General features: G+C 37.2%; 1 protein-coding gene and 1 long non-coding RNA gene across 12 annotated transcripts in view; both read right to left on the bottom strand.

Moving 5' to 3' along the window:
- ARHGEF3 (Rho guanine nucleotide exchange factor 3) overlaps positions 1-20,916 on the bottom strand; it is a 96,483-nt gene that overhangs the window by 34,918 nt on the left and 40,649 nt on the right. For 9 of the 11 annotated variants that reach the window (XR_015275148.1, XR_015275150.1, XR_015275149.1 and 6 more), the window contains one exon: positions 9,089-9,151. Coding sequence is in view for 7 of the 11 variants with exons in the window: in XM_086846809.1 (XP_086702935.1) it covers positions 9,089-9,151 (63 nt within the window). In the remaining 4 variants the exon portion in view is untranslated. Of the gene's footprint in view, positions 1-9,088; positions 9,152-18,821; positions 19,086-20,916 lie in introns of those variants that run through there. The other 2 variants (XR_015275151.1, XM_023935417.2) reach the window with 1 other exon arrangement.
- On the bottom strand, positions 6,632-6,975 carry LOC147651011 (uncharacterized). The gene is made up of 2 exons (XR_015275155.1): positions 6,893-6,975; positions 6,632-6,714 (listed from the first exon to the last, which is right to left on the bottom strand). It is a non-coding gene; the product is annotated as an uncharacterized LOC147651011 (long non-coding RNA).

Genomic DNA, 20,916 nt, shown 5'->3' with positions numbered 1-20,916 from the left:
AAGCCCAGTGATCCACTGAAGGGTACACAGAAAACACTCATAAAGGAATAAAAACAAGCCAAATAGACCATGTAACCACAAATATCTGAGTGAAATTTCTTATCTCTTTTTTTCATTACTTTCACCAGCTAAAATGAGGAAGTACCTGCTAGAAAAATTTTAACAGTAAGCTTGTCTTTGTTTTTCTTGCTGCAGAAGTTATTTGATAATGATTTTCCTGCTAAGATGCAGTTTGTTTACTAGGTTTTGTGTTTTAAAAAACACAAAGCCTAGTAAAAGAGGTTTCTTCAAAAGACAGAGGGAGATGTTATCTATTATTTAATGAAAATCACCTCAATATCTTGATAAAATTACTTTCACTTTACATTAACTGAAACAAAAATACCTCCTCTGACCTGCCTAAGGAAAAGGCATTGTCTGAAAGAACTGCTTTTCTGTAGGTCCTGGCTACAGTAGAAAGTACAGTACAGGATCCCCTGGCCATACCTGTTCAGGGGATTATATACTGATCTGAATGCTCACATGTGGTGTAAGACAGTGCTTTAAACTGGTTTGTGACTAGGAAACCTTGTTAACAATAGACAGAGAAGCTCTAGGCTGGATTGCCTGCAGGAGTAGTAGAGGCTTCAAAAAAAGACCATGCAAAACTATCTGTAATTAATAATTTCATTATAATTTAATTCAGCCAGCAGAAGATGGATGGGACAATGCCCTCACAAGGCCTGTCCTAATGCTATGATGTACAGAGGCATCCTGGTGTATTTATGTACAAACTTAATTTCCTGTTACGGTTGGTCACTTCTGGAGGCACAGCCAAAATATAGCTGGCATTCCAGAAATTTATGGACTTAAACTATACAGCCAGGCTAATTCAATTAAATCCTGACTTGGCTTCCACTTGAGACTTCAGTAAGCACTGGACTATGTCACACATTCCCAGTGGATATTATCTGAGGATGAATGGGCCATCCTTTCCCTCTTCCACAGAATAAATATAGGTAGACTGCTTCTGTCAAAAGTTTAACATAACTTGAAAAACCTCAACTCTTTGGCTCCAGGCCACACACAGCACATTGCTTACATGGTGCCTTCATTTTTCTTACAAATTATGTCTGCAGAGTCCATATTATAAATTCAATATAAAATACAGTTACCAATAATGATGTATAAAACTTAATTTTAGAAAATGTATGGCATTATACAATATTTATCTCTATAGAACTAATATCGGTTTTTATTTTGACCTCTAAATAAACCAAATTACAGTAACTCATTACTTGATTCAATTTTGTTATGGAACCTTCTCTGCAAATCTTCATCAAACCAACTACCACACGCATTGCCTAATAGATATTCAACTTCATAGCTGCCAATAACATCTGGCTAATTTCAGTTCACAAATGCTCCCCATTTGCCCTGTGGAAAATAAGCAAATGTCAAGCCTCTTTTTGTAACACAAAAGTAATTTAAACTGAATTCAAACTTCAATTGTCATTTTCTGTTCTAGTAGAATATCATAAATTACACTGCCATTACTATACAAAGCAATTCTTTGAAATAGAACACAGACTTATGTACACTACTTTTGAATCAGAAAGATAAAAGATAACATACAAATATCATGAGAATTACAAAATCTTCATATTTCTGAAGATTAAGTTATGTTTTGTGTCATATTTCTCACTGAGATAATTTGCTGCTGTTGGCAGTTAAGTTCACAGACTGAGAGGATGTTTTTGATGAAACTTTTCTGATTTGGAGGCAAACCTTAGCTCCTTTTCTTCTCTTTTGTCAGTACAGCTAAGGGAAGAAAAAATTGGCATCTCACCAAAAGCATACCTCATCTAAGAATTGGTATAACTTGTTTTCAGATTTGTATTAGAAGTCTTCCACAGTTCCCAAGACTTGATCATAATCTAAGATTTGATCAACAACTAAACCCCATGGCAAAAGGGATAGCTTTGCAGTGTCTGAAAACCATCAGGTTTGGGGTTTTATTACATCTTTCTTGCTCCACACTTATACATATTTCCGTTTCAGAACAGTAACACTGAGCATGCCTCATCAGGAAAAAAAATTTGAAGAAAAATAATTTTCTAGGAACCAACAAGTTCCCCAACAAAACTTCCCCAATAAGTCCCCTAACAAAACCATTTTGTGGCTTTACTTCCCCTTCAGAGACTGCAGAATGCCAAGAATTGTATAAATAATCTCAAAGCAAAGGAAACGGCACGTACAACAAAGTGATGATGTTGTATCAAATAATGCCTTGCACATGAATTTAAATAGGAGCAGACAAATAGATGCCAGCAAATCACAGTAAGATACTGTTATAGTTTGAGCTAAACCATTAAAAGAAGTTAGTTTTAATGATCGTACTTCATTTAAGGCATCTACAAAACAATTAACTTCTAGAAAACAGGTGAATATGTACAAGAAAAAAATTTCCTTACTCAGTTCCCAAATATGTTTCAAGAATGTTTGGTGTGCATTTCCAAAGGTTTGGCATATTTGTACAGGCAGATTTGCATAGAAGATGCCTGAATTCATCATGCATTTGCTGTCTTCACCAAAATAATCCATGAGATTTACTGGAACAATTAACCAAATTCTGAGAAGTTGTTCACATAAATTTAGAGTAATTGTATAACTACACAGGAACTCTGAGATCATACTAGAATGCAGTGGGGGAAAAATACAGCCTGACCAGCAATTTACACATTTTTCCAATACAGCACTTGTAGGCCTTATCTAATGAGAAGCAGCAAGAGAGTAACAAAACAGAGCCTTAAGATACAGAGCATTACTCCAAATAATGCCAGCAGCAGACAGGGTGTAGTCTATGACAATTTTATGAGGGATTAATAATGGATTAAGAATAGTCACTGTATAATGAAGTCTGAATCCAGATGAGCACTGACCACCCTGCTGCATAGCAATATTCAAAGGTTATGAATAATTCAAACATATTGTATACATCCTAGTGGGCAAGCTGAAGACCTTTTATACTATGAACATGCAAGAGACCACAGTTTATAGAAATAAAAGACTCAGATACAATATATATTTTAATTATCTTGACTCTGATAAGCTGATGTGGAAGTAATCCTATCTAAGCTTATAAAGCTGGCTTGCCATACCTTAGCAATCAAATATAATTGAATTTATAATTAAGTTTAATTAGGTCAAATAATGTTTCAGCTATATTGACTATTAAATACATAATAAATGATCACTTTGCACTAAAAGCAATCAAAATTAATGAACTCTGGTCTATGGTATGCAAATGTACCTTAAGTCTGGGTACCTTTTTGCTTGTATTTTATACTGGGATATATTTTATTAACTTGGAAGTAGACAGATGAGCAATAAGACATTTCCAGTTCACTCAATAGTAAGTCACTACTTGGCAGAGCTTAATTTTCATTAATGATAACAGTTCTATATAACAAAAAAAATAGCTGTTCTGGAACTTTACCTTCTTTATGAAACTGTTTTACATGTCTACTTCATCAAGTATTTGTTGTATGTTCCTTCTCAATATAACAACAGCATCTTCCAAGACTTTACAACAAATCTGCATACAACCAATTGCAGAGGAGAACTGCACACCGTTGCCCTGATTCTTTTTCTGGATGGAATTTTGATCAAGCACAATTTTATTCTGAAAAGTCCAAGTTTTGTATTAGGTTTTACCAGCTTTTTGTTCTGGATATCTCCTGAGTTATTTATCATTTTACAGAGTTCAGACATATGATCACCATTACAAGATTTCAACTACACAGTTACCCTTCTTACAACAGCCATTAAAAATGCATTGCTGAGTGCTCTGTTCAATAATCTCCAGATAACAGTGCTCACCACCATTTTGCTCAGTGTGATGTATTAACTATATTTAATAGCTATGGAATACAAATAAAGAACCAGCTGACTGTGCCTGAGTAAGGAGCACAACCCTCCAGTGCTGCACCAGGCTCAGGAGAAGAGCACTGAATGAAGAACCACATTTCAAAGCAGGATTATGAGGAAAGAACAAAAGTCACAGCAGCAATGAGAAGCAAGAGCACAGACAGAAATAATCCAGAAGCTGCTCAGAATTTAACTAAGGAGAGAATGTCTGCAACAAGAGGAATACAGAGCAGAGCTCATGGAGGTGTTTTAAAAACAAAAAAAGTACTTTGCCCTCTATGATCTTAAAAGCTGTCTTAGTTTACCTGCCCCAATTCCCCAGCCTTTAAAGGGATACTGATAAAATCTGAAGTTTATGTAAGCCAGGTTAATTACATAATGTCTCTAAATCATTATGCATATGCAGATCGAGAAGCTATCACCATTTGAAGAGCACAAGCATGAAACACCACTGGCTGAGGTAACTGGACAGGCTGAAGTCCATGGACTGAATTAAGCCTCTCAGTGGAGGCCAACATGAACAAAGCCATATCAGATACTGCACACATTCCCCTTTAAATAAACTTCCGACCGCTGTGGCCTTGTATGTTCATGCACTCAGCCCTCACAGTCTGCTGGCCACATCTGTCACAAGTTATCACAAACTATTTGACATTGAGGAGATTTGCAAATCCACTTCTTTAAGCTGGCAATAAAATGAGCCAAGTCCAACCAGTCAGTTTAATAAGCCAGTTTATCAACTCCTGAAGCATCAGCACCAGTCCAGATCACTAAACAAATACAAAGATCATTTAATATACTTGGGTTACCATTCCTGAGTCAGCGAAGCTCCAAGCAGTGTTTCCTGTGAAAGGAACTTCTGTCAGTATGACTTATTCCCTCGGAAAAGACAGGTATGTCTGGCAATGGTCAGTCACAGAAAATAAAATTTAAATCCATTTTTGTAAAAGGATTGTAGATACATGATGATGTAATTGGCAAGAAACCCATATGGATGCTGCTTTACAAGGTATGAAGCAATCCAGTCATTAAATAGTTAATACCCTCCTTCAATGCAACCTCTCCTGGAAAAAAGGTGGCCAACAGACACATTTACACAAACTAGAATCATTAGACAGTAAAGATGGCCAGATCATTCTATTACCAAGCACAAAAACATCCCTGAGGTGATGGCTGTGAAACCAGTGCAGAGTGAATGCACCACAAGCTTTTTACATCAACAACTCAGGGAGCTGGAGAACTGACCAGACCAGGAGTTGTTCATCTCATGCAAACCAGACAGTGTGCTACACAGGAGAGTCCAATATACTGATTTGTTAAATACATACAATATTTAATAAAAATAACCAATTTTATTAGACAGCTTGAGAGATTTATTATCTGTCAAAATTTAATGATCTATCATTATCCCAGTGAAAATCCAAATTCATAATAGGATTCACACACATTCAAATTTTCATATTGTTAAGCCTGGAAAATAAATTCATTGAAGATATACATATAAACAATTTGGCACATCTTTTCAAGGGCTTAAGAGAGTTGCTAGACAAAGGAACCTGAACATTTGTTTATGTACATCATGCTATAATCCAAAGACTCCAATTAAGCATAGAGCCCTCATTAAGTAATTTCAAAACTGTCATTGCTTGGAAGAAAAGATGGTATTGCATTGGGCTAATCAAAGTCTCCTGAGAATGGTCATGACAGGCCAAGGATGGATCTCAGGCCAGCACCATTTCCCTAGCAATAGTGAAAAAAAGCTCTCCAGGGAAATAGGTGAAAGCAGAGTAAACACTTAGTGACAGACATGTTGTTTGCTCTCCCAGACTCAGAAATATGCAACTTCAAGGGCTTCCTCAGATGGATGACTTCACTCAGTCTAATAGCTCTTGATGGTTTTTTCTTCCATGAATTTACCCTATTTGTTTTTTGAACTCCTGCAAAACCTCTGGTATCCACAACACCCTGTGCCAGAATTGTGCCACTGTGTGGAAAGTGAAATGGCATCACTTTTGCTTTGGAAGGATCCTACAAACAGCTTTATTTTGTGCCCATAGTGCCAAGAGAGAAAATAACCTTAGACAGACCATTTCTCATGGAACTAATCATGTGCCAGTTTGTTCCCAGGATATCTGATTTCAGTTTAAATAAGTTCCAGTATATTTGACTGTTTTTTTAAAACAGAAACTGTTCTAAAGTTTTAATTATTCTAGACACTTCTCATCCCTTTCTTCAGTGCCCTTTCCATTTTTGGGAATTAGTTACTCTGTATGTGAGGACTGGAGAACAATTGCAAAAGGAAAACTGACCTTGCAATACACCGCCACCACTGGTTTCTGTGAGGTATGAACTGATTATTTTTGATATGTTACTTCTTTTTGAAATTTGCCATCACAAACCTGAGAACAAAAGACAGCCAACTCTGCCTTGTAACAGAAATCTTGAATTACCTATAATGTCAGCTATGGCTCTCTAAAATCAAAACACAAAACACAAAAATACACATCTCTATTCAACATAAATAGCATTTAAGCTCACACAGAGACCAAAATGCCTCTACAGTTATGGACTGCTGGATTCCAACCATCCCTTTTGTGCTACAGGATTCCACAGTGCAATTAGAAGACCCTCCAATATTTTCAAATCACACAAGACGCTTGGTGTTTGGTCTAGTTGCATCCTCAGCACTGTCTTTATCATTAATCATAAGAAAAATACAATGTGAAAGGAAAAACAAAAGTTTATTTGCCACGTCCAGAAGGCTCACAAAGGTGACAGTTCTCCTTTACTTGAGGGGATGATAATCTAAAGGGCAGGAACATAAGCAATGAGAAAATGTGAACTCTTCCTGCCCAACTTGTTTTAATGTCAACAGCACCAAGTTTTGATGGGCGCATTTGAAACATCACCTGAAGTTAAAAAACCTGACAGTGCTGTTCTGAATTCACATGCCAGGCTCATTTTCTTAACCAAAGGCACCTACCCTCTCCAAGTCACAACAACAGTTTAAGTCTTCTGTTACAGCCAGAGGCAAACTGGCCTTAACAGCAAGTCCTGTCAGTGGTGAGGGCACAGCGTGTATCACATGATGAACAGGAACTTGTAGTACTGCAATGTGGAAGAGTTCAGGGCAAAGTAAGAGACAATATACATGTGCAGCATAAATTAATCAAGCACTTCCTGGTAACAGAAAAAAAAGGAGTGACAGGCTTGAAGTTATCTCAAGCAAAAAAAGATAAATCAACTAATATTTATCCAAGTTGTACATTTAAATAAACTGATCATTCTTCAAGATACAACACATACCCTTTATATCCTCATGGGATATTCCCCACTCTGTTGACCTGAGTGATTCTGAAGCACTGTAAGGAAAGATTCAAACTTCTTCACCCATTCATTTCTCACCCTCTATTTTCTAATGCAGACTCCAGCATGCATTTAAACAGTGAAGTTCTGTGTTGTTGATAATGGGAATAGTTTTCTTAGCAGCCCTTCACACATTTTATTGACAAGATCCCTCTAAAGTAGGGATTTACAAGTTTTTTAATAAAAATACAAATTCAATAGTTTTTATTAGTAATTTTCTTACAGATCAACATTTTCTGAATTACTTTATCTCTTCTCCAATTCATGTTTGTCATGCCAGTAATAATGATTACACAGAAAAGCTGTACCAAGAAAATAATATTTTATTATTTTTAAGTGGCATTTAATAACTGCAAAAGAAGGATACTGCTATTATTATTGCTGTATCTATTGCTCATCAGTAAACCACAAACCTCACTTTGCTCAGTACTCTGTCTGTATTTCCGTGGGACAAACTCAGAGGTAAGGTCACATTAGACCACCCTCCTCCAGGAGTTCTTCTATTAGCAGAAACTATCCCCTTCAAACAGTATTTACATCTTTAGCTATTAGCCAAAGGAGAACTATATTCATCCAAGTATTTCTACAGCAGTATAACAGATTCTACACAAGGGAATTTTACCTAATTCTCTTAATCATAGAGAATAAAATATGTGCTTTTTCCAGAAACATAAAAAGAGTTAAACCCATCATTTTCCATCCCAGATCAGAGCTAAGCATCTAAAAACAATCAATTTGTCCAAAATAATAATAAATAGTCAACAATTTCCAATTTTCCCTGAAGAACAAAAATTCCTTCAAAACTCTTTTAAAGGAATAACAATTCCTTTGAGGTTGGGCCCAATGTAAGGTCTGACGGGATTAACTAACATTAAAGTATTAGCGCTCAGACAAGGTCAGGCTACTGTGGGATTATGATTTCCAGAATAGTGCTGCATTCTACCCAGCTCACTTGAGTGCCTGCAAGAGCTTGTGTTTGTCTGCAGCAATCTAGGCAGGTGAGCCCTTAAATGTAATTAATGCTTCAAAGAACAGGTATACTTAAAACCAAAATTAACATCTGATCATTACAGAAACCACAGCACTAGGTTTGACACTTGCTAAGAAATAAAACTGTTAAAACAAGCAGTGTTTATTCTATATTTTTTCCATTACTTTTTCTGTCTGTACTACATGAGAGGTCTAGAGAAAAGGAAAACTGGTTCAACAGCTGACTGTAAACATAATACTGCAAATATTGATGAAAACACTGAACAGAAGGAATAGCAAATTTTCCTGCCTCTATTTTAGTTCCATGAATTTGAAACAATAACTTCAAGTGTACCTTTATGTCACAAGTTTACAGGAAAAACAACACACATTGCAGTGTACTGCATAATTAGCCTCATTAATTCTTAGATTCAACATCCACCATAATCAACAGGAAGAATTTGGTTCCTACAGTTTGCATTAGCCACAACTGACAAGTGAAATGGAATTTCTCATACACCCATTCAACAGTATAAAAGGTCTGTATTTAAATCCTGCATTCACAAAGCCCTTTTATCGTGTCAATTACTTATAAGAGATTCAATGCTTTACAATAAACTGTCATTATGGCTTCATTTTTCTTTTAAAGGTTTAATACAGAAAATGAGAGCAGTAATGTAATAAACATTTTTTTTCATAACAGGCAGAACAAGTTATTAATGCTATATATGAAAACAACACAGCTGAGGAGATAGAATAGGCTTATTTCAGAATACTCCTAACAGCCATATTTTAGTTTTAGGGGGTAGAGGAGGAGGGCAAAAAAGAAAATTAAATTACTCACACTTGTATCCAGGCTGCAGATACTGATTGTATCTTCATCTTGAGTACTCTGTTTCCGTTTTTTCTATAAAGCAAAATGAAAAGAAAGCTCAGTTTTAGTGAACAGTACCAACTGCCATTGGCTTGATTCCAAAACAAGTATACATCATGATGTCATTCACATATGTGTATATATATTTAATTTACTCTCATCGTCATTATAATCATCATGTATGTGAATATAAACTCTCTTTTCACAAGTTGAAAAGGTACCTATTAGCACATGGTGACTTAAATGCTGTTCCTTCTTCTGGTCAGATAGGTTCACTTCAGTTAAGAAACTTAGTTACAACTAAAGGCATAAGTAATTATTCCATATTGGAAACCATACTTTGGCACTTGATATGAACTTTTGTAATTAATGAGACTGTCAGGAAGAGAAACTCGTATTTTGTGCTGAAAGTTTATACTTAAGATTTTTCAAAGGCTACCTTCAGCAATCAAGTCCTATCCCCAGATAGACAATATAAAAGGTGAGGCTAAAAGGTGAATTGTACTGCAGGAATTACATTAGTGTATGTTAGAGTTTCACTCTCCATGTCAGGGATTGCATTTTTCTCCATTATCAGGTTTTGGGTTTGCAAATGGCAAGCCCTCTCTCCTGTCACTTCACAGGTTCACCACAAGATTAATCTGCATGCACTTCAAGTAAGTATGAAATGTCATTTAACAGAGCTCTGCTTTTTCTACCAGGCCACAAAGATTCAGGAAACAAGAGAAGTCACAGAATATATGATTCTTATTTATCCAGCTGTGCTATCTTCCACTGTCAACCGGAAACAAGCAGTCACACATAATTATACCTAGGGATTTAGTTTCCAGTCTACAGAAGTCAAAGATGAGCAATTTAGAGACCAAAAACCCCAGACAGATGCCATACAGAGTTCATAGCTTATGGGATTCCCAAAGCTCAGAAAAAAGGCAGAGCTGCACACAATGCAGGTATTTTTAATTTAAAAACAAACAGAAAAATTGTATCCACCCCTCCCCTCCATCCCCAGTGTCCATGCTCCCAGCTCTTGTGAAGCCAGTGAAACAGCTTCATATCTATTAGGTCAAGCATATGGTTCCCAAGAACTGTTTTTTAATGAAAAAAAATAAGGAATATTTATCACAAAATCCAGAAGTTTTGATTTCATACTGTTTTAAAATGAAACTCCTAGTGTTGAAACCTTTTATATTTACTCACTGGTTTTCAGCAGATCTTTGACTCATTTAAATACAATTTTGCTTGTTTTCAGGAAGTGACTTCTAATACTTTTTTTAAACAGTAATTTCAAAGTCAGCAACAGCTGTGTTTTAACATCGTTATTATTCAGAAACTGGACCATGAGTTCTATCACCACATTACACAGTGAGAAGTGTTTGACAAAAAGTAATTCTTCAACCTCAGACTAAGCACAATCAAATCCCCTTTACTGTTACAGTGTGGACTACTAGCAACAAGTTAAAGGACTGACTAGGACACAGAAATTTCTGGACCAGACCACACTGAGCTATGAACAGAAATATCTGAAATAATACTACGTTTGCTTATCCTGTATCAGTCTTTTCTAAGGTTCGGTTTTTTCCCCCCACAGGATAAACTAACCTGAATTACTATTCTAGGGTTAGCCAATATGAATTTGTTATGAAAAACACAAACCAGGGATGAGATCTGTCAGGTCAGTACTTTGCCCAGAGGGTAACATCTCCTAAGATTCTAGTGAACATGATGCAGACTGTTTTTCAAACCTAATTATAATTCTGGGGACCCAAATGCATGCATCCTTTAGTTGTACTCAAAAAATCATATATGGATTCTACTTAAGTTTCTACTGAGTCTTTACTTTACAAAAGGAAATTATAGCACTGAACAGTACCACCCCTCCTACACAGTTGACACAGGTTAACTAAAAATGAACAGCTTTTGGAATACAGCTTTCTACAAGAGAAGGATAAATTAAAATGGTGCGTGGATCTGGCATACTGAGTCTAAACTTGTGTCTATAACCGATGCTTCTTGTGTATAGATGGACAGGATGCAACTGCATCCACAGCTTGGGATGGTGTTGATTTCAGTCTGACATCTTAAGTTCAATTTCACTTCTAATAGAGGGTGACAAATGACCATACACACAACAAATAGGCAGTTCCTTTGTTAAATAACAAACTATAAGATTCTTACTGCAGTCACATGGCAACAGATTACCAGAGGAGGTGGCACTTTCAACACAGGCCAACTCGAATGAAAGTGGATTGTGACTATAAATTACATAATATGAAGTACAATTGTACTAGGCAAGGCTACAGGATTAAAGTGAACTTGAATGAGGTAGGACATCATTTTACTGCAGAGAGAAAGTTACACCACAAGTGTGTGTGGGCTTCTAACTGCTCCATTCAAAGCGGCTGTCTGGGTGCAAAGCATGGAGGTATCATGGCCAAAGCAGTGGCCATGAGGACAAGCATCCACAGCAAAGCTATTCAGGTAAAGCACAGCACAAAATGGAGTCAGCAGGAATTAAAATACTCCTATCTTATTTAGAGGCAACCTCATTGGTTATATAACTAAACATCAATACACTCCTGAGGAACAAATCAGTATCAACTGCGATGTACAGACTAAAAGCAATGAAAAGATTCGTAAAGTGTAGGAAAAGCAATTACATATGAAGTCTGGGACAGCCTCCACAAAATGCATCTCTTCCTCTACCTCAGACATCAGTGGGCTTCCTTCACAAAGGATCATTCCTCACTTTATTCTAGAACTTCTATTTACTGAAAAGAAATACACACAATATAAAAACTACTGAATAAAATGTTATCTAGAAGTATGCAAATATTATATTCCTTATGTTCTCTGTTAGTCTTAGCATTTATGCAACACAAGTCATTTCATATAGAAATTGTTAAATATTAACTACTGCAGGCAAGATTAATGATTTAGTATTTCTGAGAGTTTCAAGGACTATTACCATTGTATAAAGGGGAAGCAGAACTCCATGGTAAAAAAAAAAAAAAAATCCAATAATTGAGCTACCAGATCACAGATAAATTTCTGTGTCCATAATAAGTGGATTAGAAGCAAAGATTGCAGTGGATATTGTGCAGGGAGCATAAGGTGCTCATTAAATTAATCCCTGCTCTTTGTGAAGTTCTTTTCCCCAAAGGGGTTACAAGTCCTGTCTCAGCTGTCATAGCACAATACAACTGACCCCTGAATCTGCCACATCCCACCCCTTAGTTGTTGCCGTCCATTTTATGGTTTAACTCTCACGGCACATGAAGCAACACAAACCTCTCAACAAAGTAGCCCAGAAGCTCAGCCTGGTGTAGCAGCCTCTGGCAGAGCCCAGGGCAGGGCTGGGTGAGGAAGCACTGCAGTGTCCCATAGCAAGGCAGGCTCTGTCCTCAGCCCAGCCCTGCTCTCTCACCATGCCCATCACACTCTGACATGAGAATGGCCCACTGCAGCATTGTGTGACATGCAGAACACAGAACACTGTGCTAACTCCACACCGGGCTGTGAGCAATGGACAAATGCCATCTCACCACAGAGCATCTCTTTGGTACAATTTGTATGTACATGAACCAAACTAAATTAAAAAATATTATGATGCTGTTTGTCTTCCTGGGAAAATGGGAAAGCCTGGAACACTTCAATAACTTTTTTTTTTTTGCACAGTATTCAGAGACCTTAATCAATGGGTACACACCTGCATGAAAACAGTAGCAAGAACATATTCGGATCAGAAATGTGTCCGTATTTTCCAATTGACCACACAGGTTCATCACCTGCATCTGAACACATGTACCTCTAGGCTGAAAAAGCTTTTTGTATCATAATTTTGAATCCTAATGTTTGTGATGCTGTTGCCCAAAAGGCTGTGCCTACACCCGCAGTTACAGAGACAGGATACTTCCTGGCCTTAACACAGCAGGAAAGAGTTGCTTTCCATAATTATCTCACAGGAAATGATAAGGTAAGATATCCAATTATATATTAAAGCAGTGATTTCATTAAAGGAATTAGAGCAATAAGACATTGTTATGAGGAAGGCTGGATTAACATAGTCACCATCACAGGGTTTTAATTATCAATACCACAGATTTATACTTAACCACCTGGGAGATAAAATGTAAAGACGCACAAAAATAGCTTGAAAAAACCCATTCTGTGATGGGGAAGGAAACACTTTTCAGAAGAGTCAATGACTTTTGTTAAATCATCTCTCCATTCTAAATGTTTAGAAATGTGTCTGCACACAGACTGGTATCAAAATAAGCAACAATTCAAGATAATGTATTTGAATAGGCACATCATAACCTTAGACCTTCTCAGTCAGAGACAGACTCATTTCAAAATCAAACACTAAACAACTTTAAGACTTTTTTTCATGGAGGAAACCATTCTAATGAAATAGACTTTTTCCATGCCCCCAAAACAAGAAGCCCAAAACAAAGAAAAATTAGAAACCATTCAATTAGTCAGTATTTCAGATTGTTTTCATATGAAAATATTTTTTAAAAGTCTTTCCAGAACATATAACTGAACACACTTCAGTACTGTTAATTGGAAGAAAATAACTTTGTAAATAATGGAGTTATATAGTTTAAATAAATATAAATAAGCAGAAGTGCATATATACACACATACACATACATATATAAATATATACATATATGCATATAACAAGTGTATATACATATATGTTTGTAATTTCCAATAATACAGAAAAGGGAATACCATTTAGCTAACAAAGTTTTGTATCATTTTTACTGTTGAGAAAAAGGCAGGAAGGGATTCATTGCTCTGAGCTTTATGCTCCTCTATAGTTTATGGTACACTTTTACCAGAGACAATATCTGTATGAGACTAAATTAAAAAACAAAACTACCCAAAGAAAAACAATTTGGAGAGATCAGGTAGAGCAAAAATAAAATCAAAAGGGATTAATGTGGAAGGACAGGAGAAAATTGATCAAGTACTCAATAAAAAGTCAAACATCACAGGCCAGGTTTAAACCGCACTCCAAAGGGTGGATTATGTCTTCATGAAAAGCAGCATAATTAAATGATTTTTTTTTTTCTTTTAATTTTAAAAAGCAATCAGTATCTCCTGAGCCAGCTGAGAACACCTCTACATCTACAAGGAACCCTCCTACACAAAGCCAGATGATGGCTTATGCCCTAGGAATCACAGCCAGTGTTGAGGCAGCTCAGAATAAGGCAGGAGCATAACATAATTTCCTTATAGAAAGACATGAAATCACAACAATAATCCAGACTTCAACGTGAATTTCTAGTCACTCTTTTTATACAACTTTTTTTTTTTTTAATCCAGTTAGCTTGTAAATTCTCTTGATATGTAAATGTTTTCTATCAGCAACATCCACATGTACATACTCAAATATAGATATGCACTTCTAAGCACCCTCCTAACTCTTAAATCTCTAATGTATACAGAAGTTGGTAAATTCAAAAGAATATTCAGAAACTAAAATTCTCATTGTTTTTTCTTTGTAGCTTGTCAGTGCATCCATACCCATCCAACCAACACACATTGATCGCTCTTTAAAAATCCCTGAAAAGTACCACTTGCTAAGACCATATTTATTCTTCTAATGGCTCCAGAAGTTCCATCTGCTGTTGCTCCTGTGTTATAAGATCTGTATCAAGTTTTCTCTGTTTCCATTTCAAATCACATTCAAATGATCTCAAAATTATCAAGCTCCCAGTTAGTTACACCACAGAGTATGGAGGACTCAGGACAGAGTCCAGTAATGAGGCACAAACAGTACAAAACAGATGTTAAGAGGAATGCAAAAAGGGAGGTAGGATGAAAGAAAAAAAGTACAAACTGGACTGCTTCAATGTTTCAATTCTCTGGCTAATTTAAAATGTTCCCAAAAGTTTAACAGATGACACAGCCCGCAAACGGAGAAGTTAAAACATTTCAGTTTAGTCTTCCTAATACAAGAGGAATGCCTAAAAAACTTCAGCATTTTTCTAACCTGGTGTTATTTCTCAGTTAATGAAATATGCCTTGGATCCAGCTTAATTACTAGGCAAGACATTAATAACTTTCTGTTAAGATTAGTTGAATAATCACTCATTTAACATTCCCTGCCACAGGTGATGGGCTATAATCCCACCAAGCAGAGTTCAGAAGTGAACTAGAAGAGACAGCAGTGGGGTTGCATTACCCAGCTTCAAGCCAGAATGATACTGATACTGAAATAAAGAGTAAGCCTCACACAGGATTACACACTTTTCATCATATCACATTCCTGCTGCACTATCATTCAAGCATCTAAAATGAAATAAAGGCGGAGATGAAAGAAGGGGAAAAGAAAAAAAATGAAAGATGCACAACTAGAAAGTCTGTATAGCAGGATAATGTGACATATTAATCACACAGCTCTGGCTGCAGTCCCCAGCAAGAAATAACTGCAGTTCCTGTGGAATATGGGGCTTGGTTCCAAGATAACCAATTACAATTTGACAAAAAAGTGACAATTCATTCCCTAGAGTTTAAGCCTTTTCCGAAAGAGATGGATCTTCCACCACCTTTAAAGGTCAGCCCTCTTTTCCTTTACCACAGCCTGTCACTCACCTTCTTGCAAATACCAGTGAGCTCCCTGTTCATCTCCCAATTCTGTGGCTGTACCACTGACAAGAGTTTGAAGGATGGGGAGACAAAAACATCTCAAAACAAGTTTCCCCAGAGCATGACGCTTTTATTAGCTGAATAATGCATCATATATGCTTTTGGAGACCATAATATCAGAATAGTAAATTCTAACACAAAAATTTCTTTGAATGTCCAGAACCTGCTACCCTGCATTTCAGCATCATAATTCTTTATGTTATATTGGCAAAAGGAACTTGCAACCAAAAATTCTTTAGTGTTATAATAAAACTGGTTTCCATGTATACTTCCAGTGCCTTCTACTGTTTGGAATGCCAGAGACCTTCCAGGTTTCATTTTCTCAAAAATGACACAAAATCTTTAACATTAATGCTTTTAAGGAGAAATGACCAGAATGACCCCACTGCACAGTCTGCACTGAGCCTGGGACACAGCATGGACAGTCCATCCTGCACAAGTTCAGCTGACAGGTGCCCTGGATACTTGGTGTTAGGAACAGAACTTGCTTGTACCTGATATTCCAAAGAAAACAAACAAATGAAAAAACAGATTCCGCTCTGCTACAGCACAGCAAAAACTGCAGTGGTGGTGAGGTCATCTCTGCCACTGATGACTGTCACACTTTTCAAGCACTTCCAGGAGTCATCACATCCTTGCTGACCAAAATGGCAGCTCCTTGGCAGCCTCCCCTCACCACAGCCAGCAGCCTCTGCTTCTGCACTGCTTGTTGTGATGGATTGGAGATTTTCCGGTCAATGTAATGTAAAAAGGACACTGAAGTGAACAATGAAATGAAAGTTATATTCAATGTGTTTAACATTAACAACAGGAAATGGGTGTGCATGTACGGGATGCTGTAAGGACAAGGATTAGCACAGCTTTGTTTGAGGACTGGTATTTACTCTGCCTTTATTTAACCTTCTTCCTTCCCCTTTTTGGAAGACAGGGAGAGGACCAGTAACTGGAATCCAGAGCATGATTGAAACCACTGAAACATTTGCAAACTTTACAGTAAAATCCAAATCAAATTCCTCTAAATAAGTTATATTTATTTCTTTTCCATAGGAGTTTTTTGTTGCATGAGAATCCTTTCTCAGCCAGAATCTGAACACTCCTACATAAGTTATGCTTCTAATTAACACAATCAATATCTAATTCTTAACTCATCTAGTATATAAATAAAAATTAAGATGCAATGTAAAAGAGTCCATTTAGATTCTAGATTCTAAAAGAGTCTATTTAGATTCAGCTTCTGTTCTTCTCTCGTTTTTCAGCTGAGATCTGTCAGATACAGTTCTTTATGTTTCCAAGTAATATAACCAGTCAGCATGCAAACAATGCCTGGATTCCTTAGTCTTTGCAACCTGAGGTGATGAATTTGCAGCTCCTGCCCTTGTATAGTTTGTACTGAGGGAATTTAGCATAGGATTGGTTGTAAAAGCAAGAATAATCAAAGTTGGGGTGTTTTAATGCTCTAACTCTATCCTTAAGTTTTGTGCACTTGCAGGGCACACAGACTCTTGAACATCAAGTCACAGAATTCCTTAGGCTGGAAAATCCCTCTAAGATCACCAAGCCAAACCGTTAGCCCAGCACTGCCAAGCCACCGCTAACTCACGTCCCCCAGTGCCACAACTACACAGCTTTTAAACACCTCCAGGGATGGTGATTCCACCACTGTACTGGGCAGCCCATTTCAGTGCTTGACAGTGCTTTTAGTGAGGAAACTTTCCTTAATATCAAATCTAAACCTTCCCAGGTGCAACTTGATGCTGCTTCCTCTTGTTCTGTCTCTTGTTACCTGGGAGAAGAGCCAAACCCCCACCTGGCTACAATCTCCTATCAGGTGTTCTAGAGCCATAAGTTTTCCACATCCCTGATTCACTTCACTCTACAGCCCCCAGCCTTGATCACATATTTCTAAGAACTTCAAAGTACAGTTTTAGTCAAAATACACACAAATATTTTGAAATAACTTGAATTCCTAAATGCTAGGATGCTCTCTAGTTTTCCAAGAAAGGATGCTGTAAACTGGGGCTGGAGCTGCAAAATCTCAGATCACATCTGTTCACTGGTGTCCCTAATGGCTACTCCTATTCACAGATTAACAGTACAAAATCAAAGCTCAACACAAATCACTAAGAACAACCAAGTACTAAATGCTAACCACTGCAACATGTAAGACATGTAAGTTTTTACACAGTAGTTTGAAATGACAGATTTTAATTCTATACTTCTATAGAATTACAGAACATATAATTCTATGCTTTCTACTCTTGATGAACATGACAACCAGGAAGTATTTATCTCCAAAATATCTAAACTGAATCTCCCTTGCTGTGAAAAAAAGACCATTTATTCCTGTGCTACTTGGCAAATAGAGAACAAGTGCCCACTTTGAAATAGTTCATACACACTCAGAGATAAACCTATACCCACATCTTATATTGTCTTGTTTTTCTGCACACAAGATGCACTAAACCATTTAAACCTCCCTCAAAGGCTGTATTTTCTACATTATCAACCTACTTTTCTGTCCACATCTCTCCCAAGTGCAGTGTCCATAACAGCACCCAGTTTTCCAGGTGATACCACAGCCACATGCTGCAGAGCAGAATCATTCTGCAGTGTAAATACACTGTAAGTAGGATGTGTTACAGCTTTCGCTTTGACAATGGAGACAATAATGCATATTGCTACAAATATTCCCCTTTAAGCCCTAGCATCAGCTAAAATTCACATTTTCAGGCTAGGAGACCATGGCAGAGATGTTTACATGGGTATGACAGATAAGCAGAAGCAAAGACCTAAACCCATCAACCTGCAGCAACAAACAACCAATACAGAGACAAAAATAAGCCGTCCTCCATCCCACTGGCAATAGCAGACTATATTACCTCAACTTTTACCAAATTTCTTTCCTTGCATAAGAAAACATTCCTGCCAAGCAACATTCTGGTTTAATCAATACAAAATCTTAAATCCTGGCATGCTTGGAAGGAGTATCTGTGCAACTTACACACAAACAATAAAAAGTTACACAATCCAAATTCACACTTACCTGATGATGCACAAATAAGCAGCACCACACCATGAGTTATTTTGTATTGTACTCAGATTTAAGGAGGTTTCTTAATTTTCAGCGTGACAGTAGAAAGTCTTTGCTACAAAGGAGTCCCTATGTCTGTCCTTCAGTTTTCGGCAGGAACTCCTCCCCATGCAGCCACACAGTTTGCTCTCGCTTCCTGTCATGCAGTGCACTGCAAGTGTCAGAAGCTGATCCGTACCGTTGTGTCTACCTCTGTCGTGGCTTCTCTCTCACACTCTGGTTCACAACAATATTTTAAACAGACAAAAGTGTTTTACAAACAGCCAGTAAGTGAACATCACCAGTATGGTGAAAGTAAAGCTATCACTAAGAGGTTTCTAAAATATCAAGTAGGTGCCTGGGAACTTTGAAAGAGTCCATCTCCCACCTGTGCAATTTTTAAACAGCAACAATAGGCTTCAAACTCAAGGGCAGACAACTATGTCCAAATGTAGATATCTCAGCAAACAAAACAGCTGTTAGATACTGGGCAGAACTTTTAAATATTTATTTTACAGATTTTTTTTTTTTTTCAGTATTTGAGAAGTTATGGGATGTGTTTAGGAGGAGTTTTTAAATTAACAGAGGCATAATGGTAAAAATGAAGTATAGACTGAGAATCAGCCCAGAATAAAGGATCAAAGATAAGCACAGCAGAGCACCCCAATTTTGCATGTAAGGACAAGTACAGACTTGGATTTTATCAGTAGTAGAAAGAAAGAATTACACCTCACTCTTGATCTGCCCCTATCCTGTTCAATCTTTCATGACTCACTCAGATCTACAAACACAGAGCTGGTTTTGCTATCAGCAGAATTCTGCGTTCTTCCAGTGGGCAAGAATATCAAGATACATTTGAATTTGGATAGCAAGATAACAGCAATTCAAACTTCATCTTTAAAGAAAGCAAGTCCTTAGTAAGCTGGTGGAATCTTTCTTCAGAATAAAAAAAATTCTGCTGAGCTTGGAGGAAGAAGATAAAAGGTGAAACTGATACCAGTGAGCAACCAGTTCCTCTGAGAAGAGAAGCTACATCTCTGCAGATAGAAAATACTGACTGAAAGACCTTTCAGCAAACAGACATTTCAGACCGAGTCTTTAAAAATTACTGAAGTACATCACTCTTGGTGAATGCTACTGGCCTGTCTTCTCTGCCCAAAACTGAGGTAAAACCCAACCTAGCCACCTTCTTTTCAGACCCTTCCAGAAAAATATAGTGCATTTTTTCAAGGAAATACATATAAATTCTATATATAAGCCTGCAATATTCTACAAGTATTCTTTAGTCTCCCTTTATTAACTTAAAGTTATTTCTCTAAATAATCTTTTACCCCATACAGGAAACCCAAATCCTCTGCTATCAGAATTTGGTGAGACCTGACCCAGGATCAAATACAGGAGTGCAATGTTTTTCAAGCGTAATGATATCCATAGCTCTATAATTACACCAAAGATGAAGTTAGGTAGGCAGGCATTTTTCAATCTGATTTCCTGGTAACATTTGGATTTCCGTATTCCACTTCCTGGAGACCACAATATGTAAAGACTTGAACTTCCTATGCTTCTTTATATTTGCACTTGCCACCCTAGGCCACCTATAACTATCTGCCTCAGCAGCCATCAGAATTTTAAAAGCCTAAATGCAGACACCACAGATTCAGCTTTATGTCAGGCTTTCTCTCATCAATCTAATAAACAACATTTAAAGAACCTGGTCTCCTGCCTGTGTATCAATCAACACAAATAAATGGGATGGCACAACCTGCTTTCTAAGGTCTGAGGGAAGAAAACATTCCATCTGTGTTTTTCCCTGCAGTTGCACATGAATCACCTCCAAGGTAGTCTGTACTTTGTTGACAGCAGCATCAAGGGCATCCACCTGAAAGAAAGCTCAGCCTGAATTTACTTATGTTGTAGACAGCCACACAAGTACCAAGGAAGGAAATCTAAGATGCCCTATCTAGATTCCAGACAGCATCTTCATCAGAAGAATGAGGTCCAGAAATCAGAACTGACAAACTCAAAATATACAAATACATGAAAGTTGCTCCTTTGGTCCCTGTGCGGT

Source organism: Cyanistes caeruleus, chromosome 11 (genome assembly GCF_971803275.1).
Source record: "Cyanistes caeruleus chromosome 11, bCyaCae1.hap1.1, whole genome shotgun sequence".
NCBI lineage: Eukaryota > Metazoa > Chordata > Aves > Passeriformes > Paridae > Cyanistes > Cyanistes caeruleus.
Note: the sequence above shows the minus strand (reverse complement) of the source record. Positions and strands in the feature narration are given on the sequence as shown.